General features: G+C 39.5%; 1 protein-coding gene and 1 long non-coding RNA gene across 2 annotated transcripts in view; one reads left to right on the forward strand and one right to left on the reverse strand.

Annotated features, from left to right (window-relative positions):
* Window positions 1-2,613, forward strand: part of LOC119916398 — an 8,544-nt gene extending 5,931 nt beyond the window's left edge. Inside the window, exons 2-3 of the long non-coding RNA XR_005447099.1 lie at window positions 2,076-2,121; window positions 2,558-2,613. This is a non-coding gene — a long non-coding RNA (uncharacterized LOC119916398). The remainder of the gene's footprint in view (window positions 1-2,075; window positions 2,122-2,557) is intronic.
* Window positions 2,614-8,600: 5,987 nt separating this feature from the next.
* adprm (ADP-ribose/CDP-alcohol diphosphatase, manganese-dependent) lies at window positions 8,601-14,553 on the reverse strand. Its single transcript, XM_038736257.1, has 3 exons — window positions 13,683-14,553; window positions 12,439-12,561; window positions 8,601-9,339 (listed from the first exon to the last, which is right to left on the reverse strand). The coding sequence occupies exons 1-3, from the start codon at window positions 14,473-14,475 to the stop codon at window positions 8,966-8,968; spliced, it is 1,290 nt and encodes a 429-aa protein (XP_038592185.1). The 5' UTR covers window positions 14,476-14,553; the 3' UTR covers window positions 8,601-8,965.
* Between the last annotated feature and the right edge of the window lie 837 nt (window positions 14,554-15,390).

Consider the following 15,390-nt stretch of genomic DNA (forward strand, 5'->3'; position numbering starts at 1 on the left):
CAAAATTATTGAGGGATGCCATTAATTCTGGTACAGACACTACTCCATGGAGAGATGGATTATCATAGGAACTGGTGTACAGTATGAGTAGTTATGTACCATGTTGTGCCAGATGGGGCAGAAATGGTGATGGGGAACACCACATTTGAACTACTGAAACATGGACGATTTAATACTAAAGAGCTTGCTCTGATTAATACTGTGTGGGAAAAGGGTTGCCAGTAGAATGAAAACATGCAGTTATAAATTCGATCTTGAAAACAGGCAAAAATGCAAGTGATCCATTCTTATCGGCCTTTGCTTATCTAAGTGCTTTGCAAAATCATGGAAAGAATGATAACAAATAGATTAGTTTATTTAGAAAGTAAAGGATTATTTACTGAATTTCAAAATGGTTTTAGAAAGGGAGGGTCAACAGTGGAGTCAGTAGCAGATTTAAATCAAGATATCAAGAAGGCATTTAACAATAAAGAAATGGCGGTATGTGTATTTTAGATATTAAGAGAGCTAATGACGATTTGTGGAAGGAGGGACTGATGATTAAAATGTATGTCTAGGAGGTAGAATGTTAAATTGGATTAAACATTTTTTAATGAATAGTACAAGTGCAAGTGAGAGGATCTGAATCTTAATGTGTCAAATTAGAAAATGGTACCGCTCAAGGAAGTGTCATAAGTCCAGTCTTATTTTATATAATGAAAAATATTTAGTAACATTGGAGAGGGTTTGGGCAGTCTTTATATGCAGGTGATGAGGCCATTTAGAAACTAGGTAGAAAAAAAGAGTTTATTTTAAAACAAATTCAAAAGGCTTAAGTTACTGTGGAGGATTGGGCAGATAATTGGAGATTTAAAGTCTCAGCGGCAAAGTCTAAATTAATGACATTTGGCTACTAAAGAAAGGTACCTGGTTTGGATGTATATGTATGGTTCCCTCTAGAGAGTGTAAAAGATTTAAAATTTATTGGCTGTCTGGTTTGAAGAATGAAAGACTTGGGATGTTCATGTTAGGAACATTTTGTTAAACATCATGAGAAGTCTGGCGGGATGTGACGGGGGAGGAGAGGGCGTCCATGCATTTAGTATATCAGGCAATGATAGGAGCTTTACTTGATTATGGTTGTTTTGTTAATGGCTCTGCTGTCCAGTCGGTGCTAAGGAAGTTAGATAATCTGCAGGCTAAGGCACTGAGACTGTTGACGAGCTTTCAGCAAATCTCCAATTCCTGCTCTGATCATTGAAATAGTTGAACTGCCCTTATGTCTAAGGCGTATTAAGTTGGGCCTGCAGTATTGGGTAAAATTGAGTGGATCTAATTTAGCATTCCCATCTAGATGCCTTATGCAAGGGGCACTGGATTCTTGCAAAAATATAAGAAACAAATTCGTTTTGATTGCATAAATCAGTGGACAAGAGAATTGAGAATGGAGCAAGAAAACACAGCACAATGCGACTACCTATTCCTTTTGGTTAATACAAGAACTGGATATTGATTTAACTTTTTTTCAAGCCTAATGAAGGTAGAGACAGATAAAAATATACCAATGGGAAGAGTGGAACTAAAAGAAAAAATAAACAGGGCATTGAAAGGGGAATTACAAAGATTGGAAAATGAGACCAAGGGGAGACAGTATTGCTCTTTGCAACTCAGGTTAAAAAAGCCAGGCATGCTGTGTATCTAGAAGGGTTCTGTTAAAATCTGTATGTTGAGGATTGGACATTGTTGGTTAATTCAGTCTTTAAATATATTAGGAAAGCATCCTAATGGGCTTTGTGATTGTGGGAACTCTGAAACAGTTGAACATGTTTTACCGAAGTGTAACAAACATAATATAGAAAGCAGCGTTTTATACAAGAGATTATCAGATTTGGGAGTTAAGTCATTTTTAGTTCTATAATGGGTCAAAATGAGAACCATATAATTGTAAAAGTAGTATTACAGTTCTTGCACGATACAGGGTTAAATATGAAAACCTTGTTTTATGTGTATAAGTGGAATTAATTTAAAGTAACTTTCTTGCACTTAACCAGTAAAAAATATTGATGTGGTGTTTATTTTTCTTTTATGGCCTAAAGCACAGAAGAAAGAGCATGCAGCTTGGTCATCACACTGATCTTTGTGGTAAGAAGTTTTAAGGTTATCATGTAATGCATTCATGTTTGCCTAATTCTGCATTTCTTCAGGTCCACAATGTCACAAGTCAGTGAGTTCCTGGTCCCCATGGGCAGTACTTTACTAAGAAATCACTGAGTGGATGAGTACATAAGTATTACATGTTATTTAATTATTGTATTTATATGCCTTGTTTGCGTTAGACTACTATTTGTCAATTATAGGTGTAAGTTATTGTGCATGTTATGAATAACCTATAATTTGTTGTACAACTAGGTTAAAAGCTGACAGTTGTGTTGGGCTAGTAAAAATACGTTAGTAATAAGTATTTGTTGTGTGTATGTGGGTGCTTTACATGAGCCTGTTCTATGTTTAATTGAATGCAATGATTTGTGTCGGTTATTTGAAGTTTAGCATGGCCCAAACATTTGTGTCCTTTTTTCAGCGGGTTGCAAAATCAGCGGGAGTGGGATTAAGAAACAGTCCCGCGCAGGGCTCTACTTCACAGTAGTACTGGAAGATTGTATTCTCATCTGAAACCAGGTGGTCTTGTTCCAGGAGCTTCCCATAATTGCCCGTAGCATCTTGTGTGAACATCTTTGACTGATCATAAGTAAGTGTAAAGACGAAATCATTAGATAACTGTGTTCATGTGATGCAGGGAGAATGTTTCTTGTTATTGCTCATTTGTTCTTGGAAGACCACACACATAATTGCCTGGAATCACAAATGTCTGTGTGGCTACTGTTGAAGGCAACAGAAATTAAAGAAACGAAAAGAAGACTGCTTTGTGGTCGTTCTAATCGCCACCTGAACAACACATCATCTTAAACTAGTGAATACAGTCCTTCTTGAAGTCCTCATGAACAATGAGAAACCTTACATGTAGGATTGATGGTACTCCATCCTGGCTAGTTATTTACACAAATAGCCCGCTACATTTTCTTACAACAATGAAGAATTTAAAATGCCAGGTCAATATACAACTCTTGACAGAACCATTCAATTTTACATTTAGATAGAACAAATAATGTATGTAAACTTAAAGAGGTCATATTATGCTTTTTGGCCTTTCCCCACTCCTTTGTTGAGTTATATCTTTTTGTGCATGTAATAAGTTTGCAAAGTGAAAAAGCCTAAAGTCTACCCAAAGGGAGTTCCCATCTTCCACAGAAAACACTGCTCTGAACTCCCTAAAAACAGCTCATTTGTAGCCCAGCCTTTTCTTCCGCTTTGCCTTGAATCACAGCAAACAAGCGTCATAATCAAGCGGGAAGCTTCCGGTTTGAGAACTGAATGAGTTTTTGGCCTCAATCACTATTCGGGTCTTCAACACACTGATGTCCATTTAGTAAATTATGGTCTCATTTAGAGGAAAATAAACCACAAAGCAGAGGCAGGATTATCTGTGATTGACAAGTCGTTACCATGGCGACCTGTCAATCAGGCTAGAGTGACTTGTACCCACTTCACTGTGAAATTTAACCAGCGCTGTTGAAAAAGCTTATTAGGAGTTGGCTGTTCACTTTCTCTGGTGAGTACATTTAGTTTTAAGGCTGTTGTTCTCTAGACAAGGTTGTCATCCCAGTTAAAATGACAGTTAATGTGAATTACAGATGCACCTAGCTAAGCAAGTTAGCTAGCTCTACACACGGCCGTTAGCTCCACCGTCTTGTCCAAATATGGTTACGTCCGTTGCCGCTGGTTGCAAAAAACATGCCTCACCCTGTCTGCCAAACTAGGGCTTCAAAATGGCAGTCCCACAAATCAAGGGCTTCAACGGTGACTACATCCACTCTATGTCATATGCTCGCCTAGCGGCTAGTCCGACACGCCCATCCATCACATGGAAAAACACTCGGCACACAGTGACAAGACATCTGCCTGCTGCCTCTCCTCTCCCTTCCAACACTAGCTACCCTCCAGGCAGTCAATGACATGAAGTTGTTACTGTGATGTAGAGACAGAGCTCAGTTAAAACTTTATGGATGCAAGATAAATTTGTTTCAGATTAATAACTCAACACTCTGAAACTCTTGCTCCAGTCCATGTTGCTAAGCTGGTAGGGGAACAAATAGAGCTGAAGTTCCAGAGTAGGGCCCGCCCTACTCTGCTTCTGATTGGCTATTAGTCCTTAACTAGATACTGCCAGTGACCTTTGGAGAAAGAGTTGCGTCATCTCTATTCACTCCAATGGACCATTTTTTCACAGCAATGGCGGATCATGGAGCATCTCAATAGTTCCTGGAAATGTGCAGCAAATGTTAGCGGAGCTGCAACAGAAATGCTGAATCAAAGAATCAAGTTAACATGTGCATTAAAGCATGTTAGTTTATTTAACCTACATATTTTTTGAGGGGTGGGAGATTTTGGGAGAGATTGAAACAGGCAAGGTTAAAAGTAAAGGTTAAATAGGTTGCAATTTTTTTCAAACTATCTTTACAGATATGTAGGTTTGTTTAACCTTTTCTCTCTTTTGTTCTCCCTTTCTCAACACAAGAATCACAGGGGGATTCAGTGGAGCGTGAAGATAATCTGCTGTGATGTTTTTAATAAACCAAACATTAAGCCAGTGATGTGTTTTTTCTTTGTGTAATATAATAATAATAACAATCTTTATTTATAGCACAAATACCAGTTACAAAGTGCTTTCACAAGTGTAAAAACAATTACATGCTAAAAACAAGAAAACACTTATGACTAGAATACACGTTTTAAAATAAACATAAAATATATTTAAAAAATATAAAATAAAATCGGGAAAGGTTCTCCTATAAAAGTATGTTTTAAGAAGGGACTTAAAAGAGTTCACTGACTCAGCCGACCTGATTTCCTCGGGCAGGCTGTTCCAGAGCCTTGGGGCCCTGACAGCAAATGCTCTGTCCCCTTTAGTTTTCAGTCGAGACTCTGGAACAGACAGCAGACCTCTGCCCGAGGATCTCAAGGTACGTGCTGGTGCGTATGGGACTAAAGGTTCAGAAATATAACAAGGTGAGAGTGAGCGTCAATGTCCTTAAAAGTTAACATAGATCGTATTTTAGATATATTTCTAAGCTGGTAAGAACATGATTGCACTAGCTTTGTGGTGTGCTGCTCAAAATTTAAATTACTATCAAACCAAACACCAAGAGTCTTTGCAACAGGCTTAACATGATTCACTAGGGAACTAGCAGATGGCAGTATTTGCTTTGCCATCTGCTGGGACCCAATTACTAGGATCTCAGTTTTGTCTGAGTTGAGGTGGAGGAAATTATTTGACATCCAATTTTTGACTTCACAGAGGCAGTCGGTAAGTGAACTCAGCATTCCAGGGTCTGTGGATCTGACCGGCAATACATCTGTGTGTCTCTGAATAATGTGTACAAGGGGAAGCAGATACAAGGAAAATAAAATGGGTCCTAAAACCGACCCCTGAGGCACACCATATTTAACTGGACAGAACGAGGAGACATAGTTGTTCACAGACACACAGAACTTCCTATTTGACAAGTAGGATGAAACCATTCTAGGGCAGTACCAGAGATCCCCACCCAGTGCCTCAGTCTGTCTAACATGATGTTGTGATCAATGGTGTCAAAAGCAGCACTAAGGTCCAGGAGTACTAGGACTGAGCACATGCCATCATCAGCGGACATTAAAAGGTCACTGGTGACTTTAAGGAGGGCAGTTTCAGTGCTGTGGTACTTCCTGAAACCAGATTGAAAAAAAGTACCTCACATATTTTGTTGTCGTTGGCCTCTTAAGGTCGCTCCTGTTGACCTGAGTCAACCATTTTTTCCTCCCCTCCATGTCAGCTGGGAAACCATACATTCATACTCCTTTTTCTGACCAACTGCAGCATCTCCACACAACACAATAAACCATGCTGTAGAGTAAGAAGGCACACAGGCACAAACCACTTAACATGCTGTTTTCTGAGTTTATTGGAGATTTATTAAATGAATAGCTTACATGGCAATCAGTAATAGTCACCTGGCTGTTCTATCTGAAGTCATAAAATCACATTAGTCATTAAGATCAATTAACCCAGGTACCATGGGATTACTGAAAGTAACGTTAGAAAGTTAAATCTAATCTGAATTTTAAAACATTGTGTTTTCAAGAGGAACACACTTTTCAATGTAAGGTTAGCCAAAAAATGTCAACAAGGTAGATGATTGTAGCTATTAGTCAAAAAGTCCTTTTTTTAAAAAAAAAATCGTAATGTAACTACATACACATGTCAATGTGCAGTAGGCCTACAAATTGTAAATCAACGCATTTATTGTATAAATGACCAAAAATTGGAAATACAGCCAGTCCCGACTTGACAGCAAAATATTTAACATATTTCTGTCACTTATGTAAATAAGCATGCTCAGTAAATGGTATAGACTGTATGAACTAACTACTTTCATCTTCTGTGATTCAACAAAGTAGTGAACACAAAATAGATATATTTTAATCTACATTGCTGCCGTTGTCATGGCACACTGTCCCTCCTGTGTAGTGATGTGCGGATCGATCCTAAAGTATCCATATTTCTGATAGCAACGTTTCCTGCTCCAGGATCGATACTCATGTCAAAGGATCGATATCTAAAATCAATCATTTGGAGTGAGTGAAATTATATGTATCTTACTGTCACCAGGATGGTCTAATTATACTTGGTTCATAGGAACTACCTTTCCTTCCGTTTGTCAGTCATGCTTGAGCTACGGCTCTGTGACAGAGCTTCTTTGAAGTGAGCCGCTGCAGCCCTTTACATTTCCTGCGACTGAATACTGACTCTGGCTGACTGTAAAAGCAGTCACGTCTGGCTGTATTTCAGCTGTGAAGGTAATAATGACGCTGTGTGTGCAAAGACAGTGAAATACTTTGGCAACACCGCAAACTTCGCTAAACATCTGAGATTAAGTCAAAATAATAGATGATGTTATGAAGCGGCAGTTCTGAGCAGGAGATTTCTATTATAATTAAAGAATAGACGGACAGTAGTTTGATGTCTTGTCATTATGGAGCTATTTTGAATTGGTAAGGCTACAGCCTACTCTTTATTTCTCTCATAAATACAGAAATGGGAGAGGGAGGTCACATTAAACTAGAAATAAAATACAGTGCCTTGCGAAAGTATTCGGCCCCCTTGAACTTTGACCTTTTGCCACATTTCAGGCTTCAAACATAAAGATAAAACTGTAATTTTTTGTGAAGAATCAACACAAGTGGTACACAATTATGAAGTGGAACGAAATTTATTGGATATTTCAAACCTTTAACAAATAAAAACTGAAAAATTGGGCGTGCAAAATTATTCAGCCCCCTTAAGTTAATACTTTGTAGCGCCACCTTTTGCTGCGATTACAGCTGTAAGTCGCTTGGGGTACGTATCTATTAGTTTTGCACATCGAGAGACTGACTTGGCCATTCTAACACCTGGAGATGTTTATTTGTGAACCATTCCAGTGTAGATTTTGCTTTATGTTTTGGATCATTGTCTTGTTGGAAGACAAACTACGTCCCAGTCTCAGGTCTTTTGCAGAATGGTCCTGTATTTGGCTCCATCCATCCTCCCATCAATTTTAACCATCTTCCCTGTCCCTGCTGAAGAAAAGCAGGCCCAACCATGATGCTGCCACCACCATGTTTGACAGTGGGGATGGTGTGTTCAGGGTGATGAGCTGTTGCCAAAAAGTTCGATTTTGGTTTCATCTGACCAGAGCACCTTCTTCCACATGTTTGGTGTGTCTCCCAGGTGGCTTGTGCAAACTTTAAACGAGAGTTTTTATGGATATCTTTAAGAAATAGCTTTCTTCTTGCCACTCTTCCATAAAGGCCAGATTTGTGCAGTAAACGGCTGATTGTTGTTCAAAGGTTTGAAATATCCAATAAATTTCGTTCCACTTCATAATTGTGTCCCACTTGTTGTTGATTCTTCACAAAAAATTATGTGTTGAAGCGAACAACCGAATACTTTCGCAAGGCACTGTATGTAAAAAGTATTGGTATCGGCAATACCAGCCTGGGTATTACTTGGTATTGGATCAGATAGGAATTAAGTGGTATTGCACATCACTACTCCTGTTTCACACTGTGTATGAATCACACAAAGCAGGATATTAGCTTTTTATATTTCATTTACATTTCACAGCTGCATTCGTGTAAATGTTGTATTACAGTGTAGTATTTAGCTTGAGTGTTCTTGGCCTTTCCAAGTTTAAATAAGTTTAAAATAACCTTAACTCACTAGAATGAAGACGGGTATGAAGACTTTTATTATTCGTTGTATTGTTTTACATTGTAAACTGAGTAATATAATTATAGTTGCAGTGCACTGATCAAATACTACAGTGCATATATGCAAGACATGTGCAATACATTGCTCAGCAAATCATAGTGAAAAAAGAACTACAAAACAAAAAAAACAATAAAAGAAGAATCAGCAAAAAGGCTGCTATTGTAATAGAAAGTAATAACATCTTAACAAATGTGTGTAAAATATGCAAATATCTTTAAACCTTCAGATTAAAACACATCCAGTGTACATAACTATTCACACTTTGATATAAATAAAAACTCATACATTAAATAAAATATTTGAGGTACTGTTCTGCTGAGGTAAGTGGACATGCCACACTGCATTTAAAAACATAGAGCAGAAAGTGTGTGGGTCTGTGTTTTTGTAACAACTGACCTTCACTTTGGAAAGTTCCCACCATGGCCTTCAAATATAACTAAAAGAATGGGTAGTTATACCCCTTTCACGACTGATGTGAATTTATTACCATAACTACCATAGCTGAGAAAAACATGGAAAGCCCTATGTTATAGGATGGGAGATTGATGCATGGAGATTATTTTCTTGTTAAGTGACTCTTCAGAGAATGTTACATCCTCTAAACCTATGAATACTCATTACAGCATGTTCTATTGGCCTATGATCTGCGTCACTTTGGCGCCCTGGAAACCGCAACACTCGATCTCTGATCCTCCCGCACCCTTTCAGCACCATCCTGTCCTCGTACACGGAGACTGTGCCAAAGGCATTGCCTTCAGGCGGAGTCTCAATCACGCCCTCTAATGTGAGGTGGTGCACTCCCGTGTCTTTGTCCCGGCAGTATCCGCCGTCGTGGTCGTGTCCAGCCATGAAACACACCACACTGCTGTGGGACCGTATGATGGCCAGGAGCTCATCGAAGTTCCAGGCGAGGCACATAGGGTCTGTGGAGTGGGGGTGTACAGGGAGGTGACCTGGGCAAGAGGACAGCAGATGAAAACCCAACATATGTTACACTGAACTCTGTTGACAGGTGATGGGAGGTCCTACTGCATACGTGAGATCTGATAAATTGACTTACACACACGCATTAATTGCAGACTTCCCCTAAGCAAGTTCATAACATAAAGGTCCAGTGTGTAATAATTCTGTGGATCTATTGACAGAAAGGCAATATAATATCCATACTATGTTTTCATTGCTGTATAAAGATCTTACATAATGAACCGTTATATTACCTTAGAATGAGCCATTTCTACTGTGGCGGTTTTGGGGTGGGGGTGGGGGGGCAACAGGGGCCAGTGCCCCTGTAACACAGACCCCGGGCCCCCCCATGGCCCCCCTCTGAATGAAAAGTCTACAATAATCATAGTAATATATCTTCCTTGCGACGATACACTGTCCAGTGCCGTGCCAAGGCAGTTATCCCTGATAGAAAGTGTCCCCCCGCCATGAAGTGCGTGCATTCAACGGTGAAGGCGGAGTTTTGACTTGATGATGATATACCTGACCACGTAGTTGATCACTTTATCATCCATGTTAACTCACTGTTTGGAAGCTAGATCCAGACAGACTGTCACCTTTTTCAAGTAAGCTGCTCCTACAAATTCTACACCATCGTAAAATCAAGATCACTGTAATCAGTTGAACACGTTGCTCGCCTCAACGTTACATCTGCTTGACTCGAAATATACATTAAACTGAATGCAGCATTGCAGACAATATTTTGTCCTTGTAATCCATGTTTCCATTGCATGGATAGCCTTTGGATATCGCTGGAAATTAAGGAGGGGGACTCAGAACAAAGGGTAAATTATTATCATAACAATTAATGCATGCATTTAAACAGCACTTTTCATTCACACAAGCGATAACAGTAGCCTACTGGTCCTACCAGCTGGACATGCAGTACATGCAATATGTATCCCCCTCCATAATGCACAGATGATGGCCTACTATATTCACATCAGGACTAATAAAAGAGGTGAATATGGGACATTTGTTGTTTCCTAGCAAAGGTTATAGTGCGATACATATATTTTAGGCTATATTTTCAACCTGCCATTAAACATATCCCCCCTTTATAACGTATAGATGATGCCTATGATCAAGTATTTTGTTTTGGGTATATGTCTTATCAGGACTAATAACAGGGGTGAATGTGGTGGCATTTCTTGTTTCCTAGCAAAGTTATAGTGGGATACAAAATACAAACTGGGATCCAGAGAATGTCTAGTCCAAAAGAGCTTATACTGTTCATTAAGCCCTACAAAGACGTGTTGCATCAAACAATGTACTGTAACTTGAGCTAAAGTTAACAGGAATGTTTTTGTTTTTGTATAATGTCATTTAATAAACTATAGCTGAGTTAATGAAGATCCTGTTAGTGAAACAAATAACTGTAAGTTATTGAAACCTACTAAAACATTTCATCATGTACTAAACAAGACATTTTGAAAGCTTGAACATTTCCTTTGTCTCTTTTTCCCCGGATTGAATATGCCCCTCAAAATAACTGGCCCCAGTCTGGCCCCCCCTCAATAAAATTAGAACCGCCACTGCATTTCTATCTACAGAACTGTGGGTCCCCCTTACATGGACGTTGCCATGTTGTGCCGCCATTTTTCTACAGTAGCCCAAAACAGACAAACTGCTCTACAGCCATTTTGTCACTATGTTCTTCGTGTAGAATTCTGGCAGTGTAGACACTCATTACTAAGTTGAATTACGTACATTCGAAGAAGTATAATAATATACAGCAGGGGTCTGCACATAAGTTTTGCATCTGAGCAAATTCTTTTTTACATTAGATGGTGGATGAGAACATAAAGCATTATATCTAAACTACACTAAATGTTACAGTGTTTGGTTAGCTCAGTTGGTAAAGCGCAAGACTCTCACCTAGAAGGTTGTGTGTTCGATTCCACGAGAATTTTATTTTGACTTTAACAAGTTAATTATGTTATGACTGTTCCACATGCTCACAATAAACATGTGCTGCCGTGTGTGTTCTGGTGCTACAGACACTTCTTTTCATTTCCCCAGTATCTCCAGGCAGAGGACATTTAGGGGAATCACGTTTTCTGACGGCTCTTTCAGAGGTGTGTCAAGCAGGCTACAGACTCTTTTAATGTTGTTTAGAATTTTTCAAAGTAAAAGCTCTCAATACAAACTTGAAATAACAGACGTTCTCGCGCCTTTATTTTGCAGACAAAACCACTAAGAAGAAGTGATTATATGAGTAATTGTTGCTGCCACGACAGAGATCTATTTCAGCATGCTATCAAAGTATTCATTTATTTTTTGGCCGCTACCAAAGCACCACAATCTGACCGGCCATGTGTATAAACTTTATCTATTATGTGTATGTTTATAATGGACTGTGGTGCAGAAACAGTGACAGTGTTTCACACTCTTGGCTTACATTTTCCATGTCAGTGGCCAAGTCACAATAACATGGTTTTACTGAATAATTAAGTAAATATAATTTCTTAATATATCTACCTAAAGAAACTTCATTCTTGACTGGCTTTCGTGACTGGGCGGGCGGTAGACTAGACAGTTGGTTGTACTGCTAGATGCATCTAAATCTTACACACTTAACCTTAAAAGTACAATTTAGTACAGGCTTTTCCACAGAAGACACTTTCATTTTGCTGATTCCATAGCAGAGGAGAGACTATGGCCTCAGCCTTCTGATTAAACTCAGACAGAAATCACATAAATAAGAGCTTGTTTGTACAAGAGTTCACTGAGCTCATGTGTTGGAGCAGGTACATCAGTGATCCTTGAGAGGCCAGTGTATTCAAAGCCCACGGTTAAAAAGGGGTCATGTGAATAACCTGCACTACACAATGGTAGAAGCTAAAAAAAGCCTGTATGACCACGCTGCGAGTCATTGGAAGCAACTGGAACAGCTGGGTTATGCTGTTAAACATGGTCAGACAAACCTGGTGGTCTTTTACCATCATTTTAGAGCTAGATCAGAATCTTCTCATTTTAAGTGCAGGGCTATGGGTACCAAAACTAATCGTATTCATTTGAACTTTGTACATGCCACAGGTTTTACTTACTGACAATTGTGACTTTTTCCCGTTTCTCATCGGCTGAGGACAGAACCGACTCTAGCCACTTCAGCTGGTCCTTACTGAACCCACCGTTGAACATTGTAAACCTCTGCTGCAGGCCGTCACACGCTGAAACAAGAAAACAAAATATGAAAATCATAATCTATTTTTTCCATTCATTAGTAGTCACCCTGGTGTCTGTATAATGGCTAAAGTGTAATAAAATATGTAAATTAATAGATTAATTGAATTATCAAAACAAAAGGAGGTCCATTTCCAAATCCATAAACATATGGGGAAATCTGGGTAAAGGAGTTTCCTCTCTAGAACTACTGCCAATTGACAGTGTGTCCTTTAGAAAGGCACTTCACATTAAACTGCTCCAGCAGAGCTGCTTAGGGGCAGACAGACAGTGAAAGACTTTGATTCGACAATGTAAATGCAGAACAGTTCTAAAGAATATCTACATGCTTAGTAGACTTTCCTGACATAAAGACATAGAACAACAAGGCTTAAGTCAGCTTCTGGCTCTGGATTCAGGGTTTTTTTACTGAATAAGGCTACACAATTAATCAAAATATTATCAATGCAATATGACCAGCTAAAACCAAGGTAAAAATCTGTGACAAAACATTAATATTAAGATTGTTTTGATGTTTGATGTTTCTAATAAATTACATGCCATTACATGAGATACACTGACATGACAAAAAATGTGTGTATTTAAATATTTTTTATTATTAATTAATTATTTGCATTGTGAAATGTTCAGGGTGTATACCTGTATATAAATAACTGTAGTCAATATTGTTTTAATTTTACATGTTACCATATTTTAATTAATTACCTGTTAAGATCTCTGTGTGTAGTATGAAGGAACTACAAACTTTCTTTTCGTTATATAACCTTGTGTTCTATAATGATAAACTAATATAATATAGTATTATATTAACACAATGTAAAAATGAACGGCGACAAGTCAGCAGGACAGTAGGCCAGTAGTTCTCAAACTTTTTTACGCCAAGGAACCCTAAACTGACACAAATTATACCACAAAAAGATTTTGTCTCAGGATAGTCCATCTGATAGGATTTTTCTTTTAGATGTTTTATTGAAGAAAGTGTATGAAACCCAGGACCAAAATAGTCATACACCCTGTCACTGTGTTACTTATGAATGTACTTAGTGAAAATAAATGATTCCCCTTTTTACTGGGGAGTCCCCTCAAGGGACCCACTGGTAAAGGCTACCTGGGGGACAGTTGAGATCCTCGTTGTTGTTGAATTGTTTTATCAGATCCATAGCATGGCAGTACTCGTCACTGGACTCCTCTCTGCCCAGCAGGCTCACATCGTAGGCATCCAGGATAACAAATGTGAACCCCGGGAACGGGCTGAAGCGGTAGGAGTAGATATCTCCGCCGGCCTGGGCTCCACTCACAGTGCTGTCACAGTGCGGTGTGCTGTTGAGCTTTGACCGCAGCAGCGAGCTCCTGCTGAAGTTTAAAAGCTCATGGTTCCCCCACACATGGTGCACCTCCACGGAGCTGCAGCTGAACTCCCTCAGCACGGTGTCCAGCGCTCGGTCGGAGGCGTCGTGGCGCTTGTTGAAGCCGTCAATAATGTCTCCCAACTGGAGGATAAACTCTGGTTTGACAGCCGACTCCGACCAACTTTCCTGGGCATTTCTCAGCAGCTGGAGGCCGTTCCGGTAGTACCGCTTCCGGGTCCGGACGTAGTTGTACCCGTCGTCGATGTCAGCGTACTGAATGTCAGCTATCACGCCGAATGTAAACATCGGCGTTTGTCGAGAACAGTCGTCCATTCTCGATGTTGTCTTCGGACTAACTGGTGCCTGAGGGCGTTTGCTGTCTCTGCCGAGGGAGCTGACTGTACATGAAACACTAACCAGACACCGGTATGCGCGCAACCTCCTCACATGGTGAACTCCAGCCAGGCTGTTCAGTGAACATTTCCTCTGCCGGCCTACACGATGACAGCACTTTCGCCAACGTAGTCGAATGACTTCCGGTTTCCGTATCATTCAAAATAATGCTGTTAGAACCCGAAACGGTAAAGGTGACGGACATTGACAACAGGTGGGTTCAGTCTCTGGTTGGAGTTCTTCTTCTTCTTCTTCTTATTACGTTAAGTTAACGTTAAGGTGCATTACCGCCACCTACGATGTTGGAGTGTGGAGCAGAGTTCTCCAAACCCTTAATAAATAAGTATAAACAAACCTGGGAGTACTTTATCTTCGTGGGTTTTTAAAGACGGTTTAGCATCCAACGTGTTGTATTACTGCCTTTTCTGGATAAAAGTAAACATTCCCAACCAATGTCACAAAAAAGTAAGGGTAGAAAATGACTTCACTCCTCATCCCTTACTTTAATAACACTGAATTTGGGATCTGAGAGAGCCTGAAAGCCTCTCAACAGCCCCCTGCGCTTCCTCTCCAGTAATTTCTTGGCTATTTCCCTCAGATGTGCTCAGCAGCACAGTTAATCATCATGCTAACAACCTCATCTTTCTCTTGGACCAGGTCCTTATGACTTCCATCTCTTTCTTGCTCTTTGAACAGTCTGCTTGCCGTTTTTCATAAGCCCCCCCCCCCCCGACGCCGATTAATCTTGGGTTCTTCGCAACAGTTTCGGCTCCTGCAAATCTCACCTCCACATTTACCACATTTATCCCAATACCATGGCTACATACACGCGAGATGTGACCAAATTTCCAACAATACCTGTGCTGAATAAAAACACTTAACTACAGTTATTCTTATTATTAGTCCTATTATTATTGTCATTTTCATATCCATCACTATCATTACTATTATTTCCACAGTTTAGACCTGCTCAATATGAAAAGTGCAATGATATACCTTTTGTTATAAATGGGAGCTCTATAAATAAAATAGAATTAAAGGTTCCTGAACTATTAAATCAATTACAGTATAATT

This window comes from Micropterus salmoides, unplaced genomic scaffold, assembly GCF_014851395.1.
Source record: "Micropterus salmoides isolate LMB-PRFRI ecotype aquatic unplaced genomic scaffold, ASM1485139v1 Ms_hic_scaffold_21, whole genome shotgun sequence".
In the NCBI taxonomy this organism is placed as follows: Eukaryota; Metazoa; Chordata; class Actinopteri; order Centrarchiformes; family Centrarchidae; genus Micropterus; species Micropterus salmoides.

Excerpts from the sequence above, each read along its gene's own strand:
- adprm (XM_038736257.1), bottom strand. The coding sequence starts at position 14,475 with ATGATACGGAAACCGGAAGTCATTCGACTACGTTGGCGAAAGTGCTGT. Across the intron at positions 12,562-13,682 it reads GGATCTCAACTGTCCCCCAG|CGTGTGACGGCCTGCAGCAG; the intron begins GTAGCCTTTACC and ends TTCTTGTTTCAG. Across the intron at positions 9,340-12,438 it reads GGAAAAAGTCACAATTGTCA|GTCACCTCCCTGTACACCCC; the intron begins GTAAGTAAAACC and ends CCTCTTGCCCAG.